Source organism: Elaeis guineensis, chromosome 11 (assembly GCF_000442705.2).
Source record: "Elaeis guineensis isolate ETL-2024a chromosome 11, EG11, whole genome shotgun sequence".
Taxonomy (NCBI): Eukaryota; Viridiplantae; Streptophyta; class Magnoliopsida; order Arecales; family Arecaceae; genus Elaeis; species Elaeis guineensis.
In genome coordinates this window covers 111,540,769-111,558,112 of record NC_026003.2, presented here as the reverse complement: position 1 = coordinate 111,558,112, position 17,344 = coordinate 111,540,769, and the positions used below count along the sequence as shown (strand labels likewise).

General features: G+C 35.9%; 1 protein-coding gene across 1 annotated transcript; it reads right to left on the bottom strand.

The window, feature by feature from the left end:
• Positions 1–905: 905 nt before the first annotated feature.
• Positions 906–10,569, bottom strand: LOC105054161 (bifunctional dTDP-4-dehydrorhamnose 3,5-epimerase/dTDP-4-dehydrorhamnose reductase). The gene is made up of 2 exons (XM_073245726.1): positions 10,004–10,569; positions 906–1,777 (listed from the first exon to the last, which is right to left on the bottom strand). The coding sequence occupies exons 1-2, from the start codon at positions 10,457–10,459 to the stop codon at positions 1,325–1,327; spliced, it is 909 nt and encodes a 302-aa protein (XP_073101827.1). The 5' UTR covers positions 10,460–10,569; the 3' UTR covers positions 906–1,324.
• Between the last annotated feature and the right edge of the window lie 6,775 nt (positions 10,570–17,344).

Here is a 17,344-nt window from a genome sequence, read left to right as displayed (position 1 = left end):
TTCTGCATAACAATGGGTGTAGATTGAGTCGAGCTCAAGACCTCTCCAGCTAAGGGAAGCCAGCTGATTCTTGACCATGTCTCACAGCAGGTAAGTAGGGCATTCTATTGAAGTCATATCCCTGGAAAAATCTAGCCATCGGTGTTTATCCGAAGTCCCAATCATGCATTAACACTTAAATATCACTGTTAAGAATTCTTTTTGTCTGACTATTTTTTTCTCTCCCCGCGAAACTCTTCTCTTCTCCTCTCATTTCCCTTCATTTTTCTCTCCTCTGAATCCCACCTTGCCTGGAGAAGGTCTCAAAACTAAGAGTGTTCGTCCCAAAGTGTCCACCATGAATTCCTCCTTACATTCTCACGGTTGAGATTTCCTTTGATCTAAAGCAGTCGTGACAACAAACCAGTTCCTTCAGGGCATGGTTTAGCAAACGCATTTCCCCCAGTCACATGCATTCATCAAAATTATCACACCAGAATAGCTGCATCATTTCTTCCAGAAAATTTTATTTTTTGGGTAGAAAAAGAAATTTCAATTGCTCTCTCTTTCTCACACACATTTTTCGTTAAGCAATAGGAGATCCAAGAAAGGAACGCAGTCCGCTAAAGAACATGAACATGTTGATTGATGCGATCAGTTCAATCAAAGACTAGACTCCGGTCATTTGAACTACTCAACGACAGCGAGGAAATTTTCCAACCTGAAAGCAGTAAATGATTCCAGTGCACGACCGAACTTCTGGCGGTAGAGTTCCCAGAACACAGACCATTATGCAGCTGAATAAACAATTCGGCATACCAGGTGCCATTGACCAACCTTTTCTAACAGGAAATGAAAGAAATCATCTAAAGTTGATGCACAGATGCAAGATTCAAAGATAAACCATGGAACACTAATTTGAGAAATTGATCATCTAAACAACCTTAATTTGACTTTTTTGGTTTTTGAATCAATAACTTATTATTTTGACATTCTGAAGTACAAAAAATAATGAACTACATATAACCGTAAAAATACTACCAAAAGAAAAACACAAACTTGCATAAGCATTTTTCTACAGAAATCAAGGGAGTACATAGCGAAGAAGGCCTAATCTGCTCCTATGTCATAGACAATAACAACCGGATGAGATAAGATTCCACTTTCTCTTTGCTGTTCAGAGTACTGAGCCGGATAGGCAAAGGGTATCCGGCAATGACAAACATTTAATCATCACTCTTTATTACTTGATGAATGCGTGGCCATCACTAATTGAAATAACTGCATTCATTCTTACCAGAAAGTACTACATTTATCATCAGCTGAGTAAACAGAGATTCGATTTTCAGGCTGCAGAAGTATTCTGATTTGGTTTGAACACATACTTTATCAGGGACTCCTTAATGGACAGAAGCTCTGGGAACTCGTTCTTCAACTGGGTGGTATCAAGTTCATTGTTGCTCCGAGGGGCAACTATCACCTTTGCCTGCTCCTCTAGAGAAAAATTCTTCCAAGTGAAGTTTGGATCGATGTAGTCTCTGTACATCTCCAGGATCTCATTATGGCTAACCACACCAGGATTGGTGAAGTTCCAGATCCCGGTGAGATTTCTCTTTGCCATTTCAATGGAGATGGGAAGAAGTTCATCCAAGATAGTCATCGAGTTGGGGATGTCAACAACCTTCTCATACCTGGTGATCTTGGTGATGAAGTTGCGTGGATTTGAAAGATCTGATGAGATGGGCATCCTAACACGGAGGGTACAAACATTCTCATAATTCTTTAGCAGCTCTTCAACCTGTCAGTGACATATGCAGAATCAGCATCAAGAAAGCACAGTCTTACACTGGCAGGAAACTAGTCATAACAGTATTAAAAATTTTATGTAATATACATTTGCATGTGATGAAGTGATATGAAGTTATGAACCATCCAGAATGACTTCAGTGGAGAAACTGAAGCTGATAACTCATCGGAAAGATCTATTGCAGAAACAGGAGGTTTTGTCTATTATAAACAATTTCAGACAAGCCATCTCTAGGTGCATGGTAGGGCAGGCAGAAAGCTTGTGATGTCACATAGTTCATGACCATCTGAAATGAATTGCTCACAAATCAAATCCACTGTCCTCATAGGACAAGAGGAACTTAGGGTTGCCTGGGTAGACCCAACCATATCTAGAAACCAGAACAATAAAGAGATTAAAAATGCCATGCCTTGAGTGATGCAGACAAAAGTAGACGATTGTTCTCTTGAAAAATGATATTTTTCTTTTTTTATTGGCTAAAAGCTTGAGAGGCCTTCTGTTGAAGTGAAAAATGCTAATTGATAATAACAATCAAATGATAGTTTGCTGAAATGGACAATAGGCAGCTTAAGGGGTTGAAATCACATAAATTTTTGGATAAATTACAGAAACACCCTCTTAAATTTAGGCCATTTTTACTTACACCCTTTGTACTTTAAAAAGTATCAAATTGATCCTTAAAGTTTCGAAACGTTCCAAAGAGATCTTTCCGTCCATCTCCGTTAATAAAATCTTGTCACATGATCATCACATGATATTATTATTTTATAAAATGATAAAAATACCCTTATGTCCACCTCCTCCCTCCTTCCTCTCCGATTGATCTCCTCCTCCTCCTCCGATTAACCTTCACTCATTCCTCTGCCGCCTCTCCTTTTTCCTCCCTCTTCTCCGATTGATCTCCTCCACCACCTCTTCAAGATACTGACCTCTCTCTCCTGGATCTGTTGGATCTTCTCATGTATGCCATCACCCCGATCACATACTGGTTAGATGTATACCATGCCAAGACCTTCCCCATATTCTCCGACGGCCTCTTCAAAATTTTTCTTTCCTTAAAGTCAAAGAATGAGGATGGAGACAGAAAAGGGAGGGTCGAAGAGCCTCTGTTTGATTGGAACAGGTAGTCTCGTAAAAAATTGTTTTCCAATGGGACCAATTCATCCGGTAAATCAATATTAACCAAAATGTCTGAAAACAACTACTTATTCATCCAGAATATAAAAAACTTTTTAAATTATTTTCCCCACTTCTTTTTCTTAGAGAAACCTTTTCTTAGTGGTGCTGATTTATCTAAGTGTTTAATCATCAGCAGAAGGTTATGAATTAATGTCCTTGCCCTGCTATGACCTCCCAGACTAAACAAACATCCACATGGACCCTCACATGCTTTTGCTGCAATCCTCTCAACAAGTGACTGCAGCAGTTGTTTATGAAGAAATGGACTGCCCCAACTGCCATGCACTGTTGCAAAAGGAAAATAGGAGAGAGAGGTCGAAAAGAGGTTTCATCATCACCTCAATAGTAAAGATACTGCAAGATAAAGAGAAGAATGCATTCAAAACAGAGAGGTCTTAAATAACAGCCAAATTTAAATATGATACAAGAACTTCACTGCCGTAGAAAACTACAAGTTAAAAACACTTGTACCAGAGAAAAGAAGGTCATTTTCTTTATGAAATTAAGCCAAGTGTTTTATCCTTCTCTCATTTCTATTTTTTCATTGACAGAGAACAATGCTGGAGAAACATGGAAATTAATTTGCATGTTTGTTGACACAGAAATAATCCTACAGCCCAGGAATAACATGGCAGGTATGTTTCTATAGGTCGCGAAACAATGTATAACATTGTCTCTAGCATTAGTGTCATAAGTCCACAATAACTGAATCAAAGAACGCAAAATGAGTCAGCTTAATAATGTCAAGAGGTCAGCTTCCCTATTGAGCGATGCACCTACACTATTATTTGATTCCATTGAATAGTTTATTGCTTCTAATGCCTGACAGAACTCAAACAGACAATCTTTTCGACTATGACATGGACTCCTTGAAACATAGCATAGATGGTATTTGGTGCTAACTATATCATGTTTATGATCTTTTCAACATAATACAATCACATTTCAGCTACTAAGCATGATATATTTAAGAGCACTAACCAGCTCATACTCCAACTGATACTTAAGGGCTCTATAGCTGATACTTGTAAGGTTATGGAATCACATTTTCAATTTATGGAATGAGGTTATAGAATGACTTGAGCCCAACCTACTGATACTTAGCTGGTACTGAAATATAAGTTGATATTTAAATATCAGCCCAACCTGCCGATACTTAAGTCTAAATATTATACAAACCAAGAGAACCTGCTGAAATATAAATTGATACTTAAGTATCAGCCCAACTTGCCAATACTTAAGTTCTAAACATTATGCAAACCAATCGAACATACTGAAATATAAATTGATACGTAAGTGTCAGCCCAACCTATCGATTCTTAAGTTCTAAATATTACAAAAACCAATTGAACCTGCCGAAACATATGTTGATACTTAAGTATCAGCAGATTGGGCTGATACTTAAATTCTAAACATTGTGCAAACCAACCAAGCTTCTCGAAGTATCATATTCAACTAAAACAAAATTGAAAGTGCCATAATCAACTGAAAGATAAGGTATCACATTCAACCAAGCTGCTTGCAACCAAATGGTATCACATTTCATAATATAAAACTACCATAAGGTGTATCAAAATGTATACAAAGATATCAAGTTGTATCACAAAGTGTGCCATTTAGTTGTACAAGAGTATCATTTCCAGTAATCCAGCATGTTGAAGATGTTCAAGTTGAGATAAATTCTGCAGCAATTTGCCAAGAGATCACAGTTTCAAGATTTGTTTCTGAACTGAAGCTATAGAAAGAGGTTTGGTACAGGCTGAAGCAGAAGCTGCTGCTGAGGAAGTCATTCATTCAAAAAATTATGAAATTTCTCGTCTCAGAGATCAACTGCAGTACTATGAAGCTGTGAACCGTGAAATGTCCCAAAGGAATCAGGAAATTGTAGGTTAGATCTTGAAGGTTGCTTGTGCAAGTCTATTTAAAGGCCTCAATCTCTGGTTCCTTCTCACTGAAAACCACCGATCAATCTTTGATTTTTTTTTTCTCTCTTTTCGTTCTGATTTCTGGTGGAATAAGCTTGCTTTGGCCGCCGGAAAACCCGATTAAAGCCCGTCAAAAGCCAGGTAATCTCCTCACTCCTTCGATCTTCTATGGGATTCTAAGCCAAAAATTCTGTCGATTAATTGCTGAAAAATCTTTGAAAAATAACTGTTAAAATTTTTCCTATTTTTTTCCTTTTGTTTTGGATTTTCTCGTTGCCGTTTTGGCTGCCGCCAGTCATCGGACCCTGCCGGTTGGCGTCGCCAGGGCCTACTCCTCCGGCCAAGGTGGTGGACGACTGGGGGGGGGAGGTGGAGGGCCTCCTTGCCGGGAATAGGGGGAGCAAGAGCTCCCTATTCAGTAAAGAAAACAAAAGAGGAAGAGAAGGACGCACGGGTCCTCTCTTCCGTGAAGAAGGAAAAAAAAAACTCTAAAATTGAGAGGGGTATTTTTGTCCATTGTAACAATAAGCGGACACCGTCAATGGTTAAGTGAACGTCGGGGTCTCTTTGGAATGTTTTGAAACTTTAGGGACCAGTTTGACATTTTTTAAAATACAGAGGGTATAAGTGAAAATGGCCTAAATTTGAGGGAGTGTTTCTGCAATTTATCCTAAATTTTTTTATTGACCTCCCTTCTCTCTTTATCTCTAGCTTATTGTAAGCCTTTAATTGTTTTTTGGCGCCAAATAGTAACAAAGAATGAATTAAATGATCCTACCACTTTGGTCATGTGCCACTCAATAAACTAAAGTATGATTCACGGATATAGAACTAGGTTAGGATGTAAGTAGTTCATTTTTCATCCAATAATACCAAACACCAAAGTACAAGGAGAAGGAAAAAAAACAGAAACATATACATGTACGGTTTAGAAGTCACTTGTCATAGCAGAGAATCTGAGATATGCTTCAGGAAGCACACGAAATAAGTAACCAAATGGCCCATCAATCATGGTACAACAGAAATTTAAGACAATGTAGGTTGGATTATAATTACAAGAGAGGCAGAACAATCAGAAACAAGTGAAGAAGTCAGGATGTGAACCCATAGCTACCAAGCGTTGAGTCATTTCGCTTTAAAAACTTTAACATATTCAGAAAAAGATTAGACCTCTCAAACTGGTTCATCCATTAGTTAATTGGTGAATGGTTTTATTATTTGGATCCTTGAGCCACAAATAATCCTTTAAGTCCATTGCATATATGTTCTACAGCTCAGAAAAGGGCTCTTGATCTTATATTTCTTTCCTCCTCTTTCTACCTTTCCCATCCTCCCTCCCTCCTTATCATAAGTATATGAACCAGTACAAAATGATGCCAACACAGTGTCAAAGCAAAGATGCTGCTCAACCCTTATTATCACAGATCTTCATGGTTGTTATTTATATTTGCTTCACTTTCTGCCATAAAAAGTCTAACAGTTATTTCAAAGTTCTGAAATATATTCCATCTTATTAGTCTTCCTCCAGAATTTATCAAACATAAAACAGGTTTATCTGAATAACCCCTGAGAATTTCTATCTATATTCCATAAATATAACATCCGAGATTAGATGATTTATTAATAATTTTTCAGTATTCGAGCCTTTTAAATTCCTCTTAACCTCCATCTAGCATTTGTTTGGTGCAGAACGATTTGCATCACTTTATGACCCTTTTTGTGTTTCCAAATAATAAAACCTGCATTACCATGAAATTCTCCCAAATCCAACCTATTTTTAACTTGAAGATTAAAGGGGAAAAACCCATATAAAGAATTGTCGAAGTCCAGATAACTTTCCATAGTTCTTATGTTGTTCTCTTCACTGAAATCATCTTTTATATCGTTACTTCTTTGCATCTTCCTAAGCTGCCATAAGACTCTATTTCAAAACATGCAAAATATCTTTCAACCGCTTGCTAGTATCACATCATGTTTCATTCTACTTTTCAGACAAAATATAGATCCCTTTGGCATCTTTGTATTTTGTTTGCCATTTGCCATCCATTCCAGCCAACAGGATAAGTAATTATGGCCCTGCATATTAAATTATGGCCCTGCATATTAACTGTCAAGTTCATGAACAGGTCAGACTTGGCTGTCCATGTGGCCCATTAATTCTCATATGCTTCAAAGACCAGATGATGTTACACATATAGTTGATTTGAGCTTGGCTGGAGAATTGACTTGTTTAACCAGCTCAACAGCCCTGCCTGAATGCATATAGTTGAGCTTGCTTTAGCTCAAGTAGGGGCTGAACACCTCTTTGATTTAACCAAGACAAAGTTGAACAGCCCAAAGTTTCACTCAGCTCACTTGCATCCCTAATTAATTTCATTTCAATAGACAAAATCTCATGCATTACACCAGTTTCAAGTCTCATAAGAGCTCTTTGAATAACAAAAAGCAGTAGCCATTTAATTTACCTCTGAAAACCAAGCGAAATGGTCACCACATATAAGATGTTCAGCTGATAAGCATCAGAGAATTTGAGGCTCAACAATCCTATTTGCAGTCATTTTTAATTTAAGCACCTATGATGGTGGGACTTTTAAGCAAGAAAAATAAAACATAGCGTACATGGTGCATTCTTGCACTGCAAGAATACTGTGGATTTATTTCAACAAAGGAGATCGGTCATCCCCTCCAGAAAAACTCTGCAAACATCTTTCAGATGCAAACTGGAATACATTTTACCTATCCTAATACACCAACTTAAAATTTCAGTCATCGCTGGCTTAATATTGACAAAAACGACAATCTTTCAATAAAGTTTATCTAGAAGCATAAATTCTAAACTTACTTCACAAGATTCATGTCTCCCCAGTCCATGCCCTTCATATTCCAACCAAGAATCATCACATCGTATTTTAACTTTACATTCTTAAATTTAATATTGTTCCCCTACTTCCTGTTCACTATAATCTTAATATCTCTCCTTAACAGAGGCTTGTTAACCTGTTCACCCAGTTCTTAACATCCTTTGACTTCTATAGAGAGGCATTCTTTATCTTCAAAACCTATCAATGGCGTGGTGCTGACACTCTGAGTTTACAAAAGAATTTTAGTTCACAAATTCTCAGGCCTCAAGAGTGATTGCCCACACACCTCATTTCAAGCCCCAAGAATTGTCAAAAGGCCAAGCATTTATTGTCTTGAGAAATAATTAAGTCCAAAAATTCTTCTTACTATTATGGCTAAGGAATTTTTTAAGCTTATGAAACCAGGCTACATAATTATGAGAAATCTTATCCTGTTAGCACATGAAGCCCATGAAAGAGCGATGAACACATGATTTTCTTCCATGTTTTCAAATCTTAATATTTCCCTTTATGCAATTATGCATCTGTAATAACAACAGAGGATACAGTTCTTCCTTCATTTTGTAGTTCATACACTCTAAGACCCTACATCATTTAGATAATGGCGCCACCTTTCTAAATAAAAAAAATTAAATATCTCATACAAAATAGAGTATTAGAGTCTCTCAAATTATAGCTTTTTGTTCCATTCTATTATATATATATTTTAGATTAAGTAAAGAATGAAATTTCGGTGGGTAATGAGTCAAAGTTGCCATTGAACTCCTGGAATGACAATCAGGAAAGTAGAGTCTTCGTTGCCTTCATGAGTTCTCTGTCTATAGATTAGATTATAGAGATCCAAAGATCTCTTGAATATGTCTAATCTAAATTGCCAATTAACATTTGGAATTAAATAGTTATTATTACATCACCAATGATGCATGGAAAAGCAATGCCAAGTGGAAAAAGTGACCATGAGGGCATTAGCAAGTTATTTCTCCAGTCAGCCTTGATATGACCATTCAGTTAACATATTGATATTTTCATTTCTCACAGATTAACATGCAGTTTGTATTTGGGCAACCACCTAATTGTGCTATTACTAAAGAGTGGCATTAAATACCTAGTTAAGAAGAGCATGGACAAGTCTGAAAGTTAGCTGCACTGAAGGGCACAAAAAATTGACTTTCTAGAAAACTAATTAAAGGATGGCCAAATCACAATAAAGAGCGAAGTAGCACCAGACTGAATTTTGAAAAAATTTCATCAAGATACATATGACAGAATTTTTCACCTAATCAGAGATGGTGGATGAAGCAGAGATGTGTTCCTAGCATGTAGTATAATCTTCTAGAAAACTGGTTGAATGCATGCATCTAGCAGATGCATAAGATCTTTCATGGTAAAAAATCTCATAGCAACAGCAAAGTCAGTCAGACAGGCAACAAAAGCAGCTTCAAATATGATGCTCTAGCAGAAATTGGTCAATTCTACAATTTCATTCAAGGAAAAGAAAAACAAAACTCTGTTGTAGTATATAACTTACAAGAGAACATCCATATGACAAAGTTAACAAACAGCAATAGACTAACTGCCTTGTCAAAATTTTCAACAGTTCCTATTAATTCTTTTATAATTTTTCAGCAGTTCATATCTGAAAATCAACATCCACTCTCCTGAGGATTGTTCTCCATGGTTAAAAGCCAAATATTCTAATCAAAGACAAATAAGTGAACAGATGTATCTCATTGTGTCTCATGTCCTGATCAAACTTATACTACCTATAATAAAATACATGCAGAAGTTTTTAATTTTATAGAGCATATTGCTTATATTTCTAAACACCATATACTCCTACACGGGCAAATGAAAGGAAGTCCTCATGGGCCCCAATCTTACAGCTAATCCCACCTACCCCCTCAAGCTGTCCGCATGTCCAACGTCCCTTTGTCTAGCTGTCCTGCCCTCACATTTTTGTCCTTCGTACAACTTGTTCAATCCCATGGACTTCCGATCAAAGATCCTCAAATTCCATAGTCCAAAAACCATTCTTTTAACCACCAAAAATCTGACATCATCAAGATCTGACAACATTACTACTTAATATTCCGCTAGATAAAGAATCCATATCTCATCAAATAGATAGATGAAAACCAACCCAACAACCGAAATGATTTCCGATACGGAGGTCGATAAACAAATTTTTTGAATCAAGAAAGCAGAAACACAATAAAACTGTAAGATGGAAAGAGAAAAGATGGATCGTATACCATGGCCTTGGTCTTAGAGTAGAAGGATCCAGTGAAGTTGGGAATGTCCTCCTCCTTGAACCCGACCCCGGATCCCAGCGGGTGGGCGTCATCGTACTCGAAGATGCATCCGGTGGCGTAGTTGATGAGCACCAGCCCCCGCTCGCGGCACACATCGGCCAGCGTCAGCGTCCCAACCACGTTGGCCCGAATGGTCTCCACCTGGTGGGTCTCGCACCAGTCCACGTTGGGCCGGCCGGTCACACCGGCCGCGTTGAAGACGTGGGTCGGGCCTGCCGCCGCGATGTCTGCCTCCAGCTGGGACCGGTTCTCGAGCCGGCCGGCGCCGTAGGCGTACGGGATGCCCTGCGCCTCGCAGAGCCGGCCCAGCACGCCGCCGATCCACCCCGTCCGGCCGTAGATCAGGAACTTCAGGCCGGATGCCTCCCCAGTCGCGCCGTTGGTCATGACCCCCATGGTGAGATACCGGCGGAAATAGGGATCTGGGAGGGGCGAGTCGAGGGCGGGGAGTATCGAGGAAGGAGATGCGGATAGCGGCACCACCGCACTCGGGAGCGAGGCTGATGCCTGGTAATTATCAGTCTAGATGATATTGCCACGCTCTCTTTTTTTTTTGGGAGGGGTTGCTTATTGGCAATGGAAATGGATGGTGGGGATTTGAGCAGGCAAGGGCGGAGATAGCGACGGCAAGGATTATGTTAGACTACGGCAATTGGAACATCTGGATATCCGGGGAGGTGAGCCGTATTGGTGACCATGGTGTTTTTTTAAGTAGACACGTGTCGCAGAGTTCGGACAAATGGGCGGATAGTTTTGATATTGTCACCTCAAGTTTGGACAACAATAACATCGTTTTGTTTTGGTAGAAAACAACAATAATATCGTTTTGTTTCTAATGGCCGGTTAGTTGGGGATGTCCGGCTATTTCTGAAAAATTATTTATCCAAAAAAAAAAATTATTGATTGATGAAAAAATTATTTAAATAAATGATAATGATAAAAAAAATTTAATTTTATGAAAAAATATGATTAAATTTATAAATAAATTTGTTAATATAAAATATTTTTTTAATATTCAAATAATATTATTAATTTTAATTAATTTTTATATAATGACTATAATTACATATTTTTTCACATAATGCCATCCATATCTTAATCATTTTTATAAAATTTTTTAATTGAATAAATTTAAAAAAATATAAAAATAAATTTAATAATTATATTGAAGTATGTTTGCCAAATATAGATTATCACCGTTCATAATTTATCAAATATTAATTTTTTATAATATTAATTTTATATTTTTTTAAAAAAAAATAAATATAAGATCTATCAATTTTTTTTATTATTTTTTTTTATTTTCACATCAAATATAATAACCTAATACGTGATTTATTTTCCTATACTAGATTAATCCCAACTAAATAGACCACAACAATATTGCTATTCAAAACAAATAAATACCAAACATATGTGCGCGTGCATATATATATATATATATATATATATATTATTATGGGGGATGGTATCTAGTCTCATATTGGTTATAAATCAAAAGAAAGTATAGTTTATATGGATTGAAATATTTTCTTCCACATGATGTGTCTTTTAAAGAGCAAAACTGTGAAGTTCTAAATGATCAAGATCTACTAAAATCCAAATATGAAACTAAAGCGAACAATACCTCTTGTATATAGGAGTGGAGTTAACCTAATCATCCGACCTCTTGATCATAATATTGGTTTCTGTCCACGCAAATATACTTTTTTTTAATTGGGAGGACTAATGTTATTGGAGGACAGTATCTAGCCTTATATTGATTATGAGTCAAAAAAAATATGGCTTATGTGGATTGAAATTTTCTCATATATATATATTTTTTTTAAATTTATATATAAATAATAATAATTAATTATTTAATTGCGAATAAACATCATGACCCGGGGAATTGGCTTTTCGGACGCTCGCATGGGAGAACGCTGGACCTGTTGAGAATGCCAGGACTGTTGAACGACCACTTCCTTTTGTCGGTGATCACTGCCACTTGCTCCCTGAGTATTATAAAATATTATTTTGAAGCACAGATATTCGCAATCCGTGACCACCAACGCTCAAACTAGGATCCATTAAAATCATTTTTTATTGGTGTTAACATGGAAAGGAATCATGGATGCATCCCATAGGGTGATGGATTAAACATACTGCACTTCTCCTCTCTAATCGAGTCTTTAGAGTCCGAGAATAGCTAAAGAAGATACACGTTTATCCTCGTGAGATAATAATCTCCAAGATGGGTGAAAATGGGGATATCAGGCATGGGAGTTAAATTTATTTTTAATTTTATTTATTAAAAATCTAAATACCCCAAAACATGGTATGAATAAATTAGCAAAAACTAGCATTTACATGTCTTCTACAAACGGAGCGAACCAAAGACTCAGATACGGAGAGAGTCTAATAGAAAGGATATATGGATATAAGCAAAATTTTTTGTGCATTGTAGACGGTGTAAAAAATTTGATATGGAGCATACTATTTTATGTGCTTAATCCACATAGCTATCATTTTTTAATACATATTTAATGCCTACTGTTGATGCAGAATTTCATATCGAGATTAGATCAGTTGGAGTTGGATGACGATGGCAGGTCGGCGATGACTGCAGGATCTGCAAGAAAAATCTTCGATCGGAGATGGATCTGACGGAAATCCTCCGATGCTCAAGTCGGAACTCCGACAACAGAAAGAAAGAAATGGAGAGAGAATATTTTATACCTTAGGAGTCTCCTATAGGCTTTTATTTATATGCGGAAGCTGAAGAGCCGTAAGAAGAAATAGGATCAGGCGGTTGGTCTTGCCTTGTTGGATGGGATATTTTTGTTATCTTTTTTTTTTATTGAGGGAGGTATATTTGTTATCTCTTTTCTCATCAGAAATACTGACTTCGGAAGAGAATCAAGTGGTTGACCCTGCTTTATCTGAAGAGATATGGTCCTTATTTGCTTTGTGACGAGCTGTCATATCAAGATCGTCTAAATTTTTGAAAAAGGCACGAGATTTGAGGATCCATGAGGGTCAATCCTTCCTTATAGGCTTCACGTCTTCGATCAGAATGAAATTACCCCCAACATAAGTCCTCCTACTCTCGAGTCCGAGTCAGAATTGGATCGGATGAAGAGAGTACTTCAGTTTTGCCGAAGATGTGCTATGTCTATAGCTATCAATGAGGTGAGGGGTTATATATCTCAATGTTGGTAACTTTTTAATTATCGAGGTTTTCATTGGCTCCATTCGTTGAAGAGTGAGGGGCCTTCAAGAGTTTTATAGGTTACTCCTCGTTTGTTGCTAAAGTTAACGAGTTGAGGGTCCTTAGGTGTTACCCTTCATTTATTGTCGGAGTTGACGGGCTGAGGGTCCTCAAAGGTTATCTTTCGTTTGAAGCACCGCTCTTTGTAAATATTTTAATGAAAATCTAGTTTACTCTTTCTCATTTGTCATGCGCATATATTGCTTTCAATTGATGATTATTCTTCCATTAGATCGATCAAAGAACGTCTTCTTTAAAGCCAATCAAAGATTTCTTCAATCGACTAAGCCAATCAAAGATTATTTTTTATCTTTAATTGACTAAACCGATCAAAGACCGTCTTTGATCTTTAATTGACTAAGCTGATCAAAGACCGTCTTTTGTCTTCAATTGACTAAGCCGATCAAAGACCGTCTTTTATCTTCGATTGACTAAGCTGATCAAAGGCCATCCTTTGTCTTCGATTGACTAAACCGATCAAAGGCCATCCTTTATCTTCAATTAACTAAGCCGATCAAAGGTCATCTTTGATTTTCAATTGACTAAGCCGATCAAAAACTATTTATTATATTCAATTGACTAAATTTATCAAATGTCATCTTTATAGACATTGACTTTGCTGAAAAGCGAGCACGATCTTCAAGAATCCTTGCAGGTTAGCCTCCACTTTTCAAACTGACGAGGTTTTTGCCCATGTAGGTTGGATCGACGAGCATTGGGGGTCCTTATAGGTTAGCCCCTCTTTTCCATATAACTAAGGTCTTCACGAGCATTGACTCACTGAAGAGCGAGTATGACCTTCGAATGTCCTTATAGGTTAGCCCCCATTTTCTAAACTGACGAGGTTTCTATCCACATAGGTTGGATTGGCGAGCATTGGGGGTCCTTATAGGTTAGTGTTGGAAAATATATCCTAAAGTCAATCATTTGGACGATTGTGCTCATTTTGTAATATGTATATGAATTATTAATTAATGAATAAAATTTATTTTAGCATCATTCATCACAAATATACATCTTTCTTATAGAACTCTTGTGTTGTGATGAAGTCCTTAGAATTATGAAGTAATCGATAAAGGAGAATTTATCATATAGTTCTTAAATATATTCATGGCCAAATGATACGTCATTAAAGGATGATGATGTTTATCAAATGAAGATCATTGTGTGCCATATGGATTGGTTATCCTCTTAACCAAAGAGTGTAGAGACATTGGTATGGCATACAAATGAGATATAGGAGTACATCGTCATGGAATAAGTAACTCATCTGCTGAGTGCTCTGCTGTCAAGAGTAGTTTACGAAGCGTATGGGCATAAGTGTTCCTCAGACCTGAGATCACTATAGTGATTTGCAACCAACTCATTATGCTTTGGTACTAGACTACCTGCATTTTTAATACAGTGACGGAAGGCTATTGGGTACAGTCAAGTACTTACGAAGTCTACGTGTGGATCAAGATAAAATTGACCTCTCTGAATTATAGGAGCTGATGCATCACTATATTTTAATTTAATAAAATCTTAGTCAGGATAATCCATATAATAGATTTAAAAGGTTAGAATACAATATGGATGATCTTTCAGGGTTGACAGTTTAACCCTAGACCATCTTAGAGCATTCAGGATCAAAAGAATGAATTATGTGGCAACCATATGCATAGATTTTTGAATATTGTCTTATGATAATTTGATTTATCCGGACGTCGAAAATTATTGTTGGATGATAATTTCGATTAGTATAGAAAATGATTCCTGTGCTACCGGCTTAGTGTTTGAACCTATAGAGTCACGTACAAAATCAAGCGACATAGAAAAAAATTAACCAAAGTCTATATGTTCAATTTGAAAGTATGTAATTTGATTGAACAAATCTATTGACTAGATTGAGAATTAAGTTATGGGTCATACGAGATTAAACAGTTGACTATGTCTAACTAGCACTAGACATATGGTTCAGATTCAATTTCGGAGATAAACAAGATTTGATCTTTGATCCAAAGAGTCTATGAGAGATTGAATTTAAGTGCTAAGTAATTTTAGATTAAATTTGATGTAATTAGATTTAATTAGATTCATAAATTCAAGTTAGACTTGGTCCTAAATTCTAAATAATTTGAGATTGACAGCCTATTCAAAATTGGTTCGAATCAGGTTCGAATTGGATTCGAGTTGATCTATATTTGGATTAGATCATTAGAGTCTACTTTTACTAGGACTCTCTCTTCTCATGGCCAACCAAAGGGTGATGGGGTGCTAGTTGTTGCCGCCCCACCCTTGGGTGTAGGCGTGGGTGCATGAGGACATCTAGTTAGGCGTCAATCCTTTCTTCCTTAGGACTCTTTTGATAAGTTATGGATTAATTTAAATCTATTTGAATTAGAAATCCTAATCTTATGGGTCATAAAAAATCATCTATAAATAGGAAGGACCTTCAACTATCATGGTATAATAATTTGATTGTGCGCTAAAGTGAGAAAGAGAAAGAAAAGGCGTGAAGAGGTGTGGGCGTCCCCTAGGTGTGTTTCCTTTTGGGCGTCCCTCTTCTCCTAAGCGTGGAGCATCTTGGGCATCCTCTCTTGTTGGTGTGAGATATCACACCAGAGGCTCTCTCTTCTCCCCTTGTTGTTTTGCGAAGGTGCTTCAATTCGAGGCTTCATCTTGCTTTTTTGTAAAGTTTGACGTACGTGCGAAGTAGAGGGTTTATGGATTCAGACCTATGTGAGCCTTTAGATTCAGAATCTTTGAGATTTAATTTAATTTTTTTTGCAAATCAAATAAAGATTTAATCTTTATTAAGTTGTTATAGAAAATTTTTAGATGCATCCTAGCTATCCACTACATTCTCTAATAGAAATAGGTTTTCTTGCAAAACAATTGGTATCAGAGCCAGACTTTGATACATTGATGCATAATTAATTTTTTTTAATTTATTTATATATTATATATAATTAAAATTTTATGTTAGATATTAAATTTGATTTAGATCTATTTAAATAAAATTTATGATTTGATTTTGATTAGATTACAAGAATCTAATCAATAGTTGGTTAAGGTTTGTTATAACAGAATTTTTCTTATTGCTGAATTTTATTGAAATAATAACATATTTTAAAATTTATTTTAAAATAATTTTAATAAAATTTTAATATTGTTATTTTGGTTATAAAGTTAGACTTATTTCAAATTTGAATTGAATCTGTTTTGATAGATTTTTAGATATGATTTCTAACAAAATTCTGCAAAACGTCAAAATAGATTTAACCAAAAAATTAATCTTTATATATTCATATGTGCATCTAATTAATTTTTTATAAGATTTCATATCTAAATTTAATATTTTATAATCAGTATAAGATATATTTTAGATCTGATATGATATATATGATGCATCAAATCTGATTAAATTAGATCAAGAACATGGTTGATGAGATCAAAGTCATATTCATGACATAAAATATTTTATCAAATTGTATATTGATGTAATCTTATTTGAAATAAGATTTTAAATCTTAGTAGCCCAGTATTAGGATTGATGAGATCATCAGACCATCCGATCATAAGAGATAGAAGAGATTAATCTCCTCTCTTGCCTATTCGATGGATTCTCTTATAACGTGTAGGGGTGTTATTGTAATCCAGTTTCATGAAGAAGAAGAGCAAATAGATTTTTATAAATTATTTTTGATCATAAATAAATTTATATTAGATCTAAAGTGATTTATGATAAGATAGATTCAGATATAAAAATTATTTTAAAATCTAAAAAGCATGTTACATTAAATGCAATTAGTAGTGATTTAAATGTATTCATGATATATATGATGTATGTATGAAGTTTAGATCATACTTATGCATATTTAATTGTTAAACATATGTATGAAAATTTATTTTCATGATATAAAATATATAGTATGCTTCACTTGAAATCCTAGTAGAATAGTTCTACAAACTGAAACATATATTTTACACACTTAATTTAGAATTAAGTCTAAATGATCTAGATTTGAGAATTAAAGATTACTAAGACA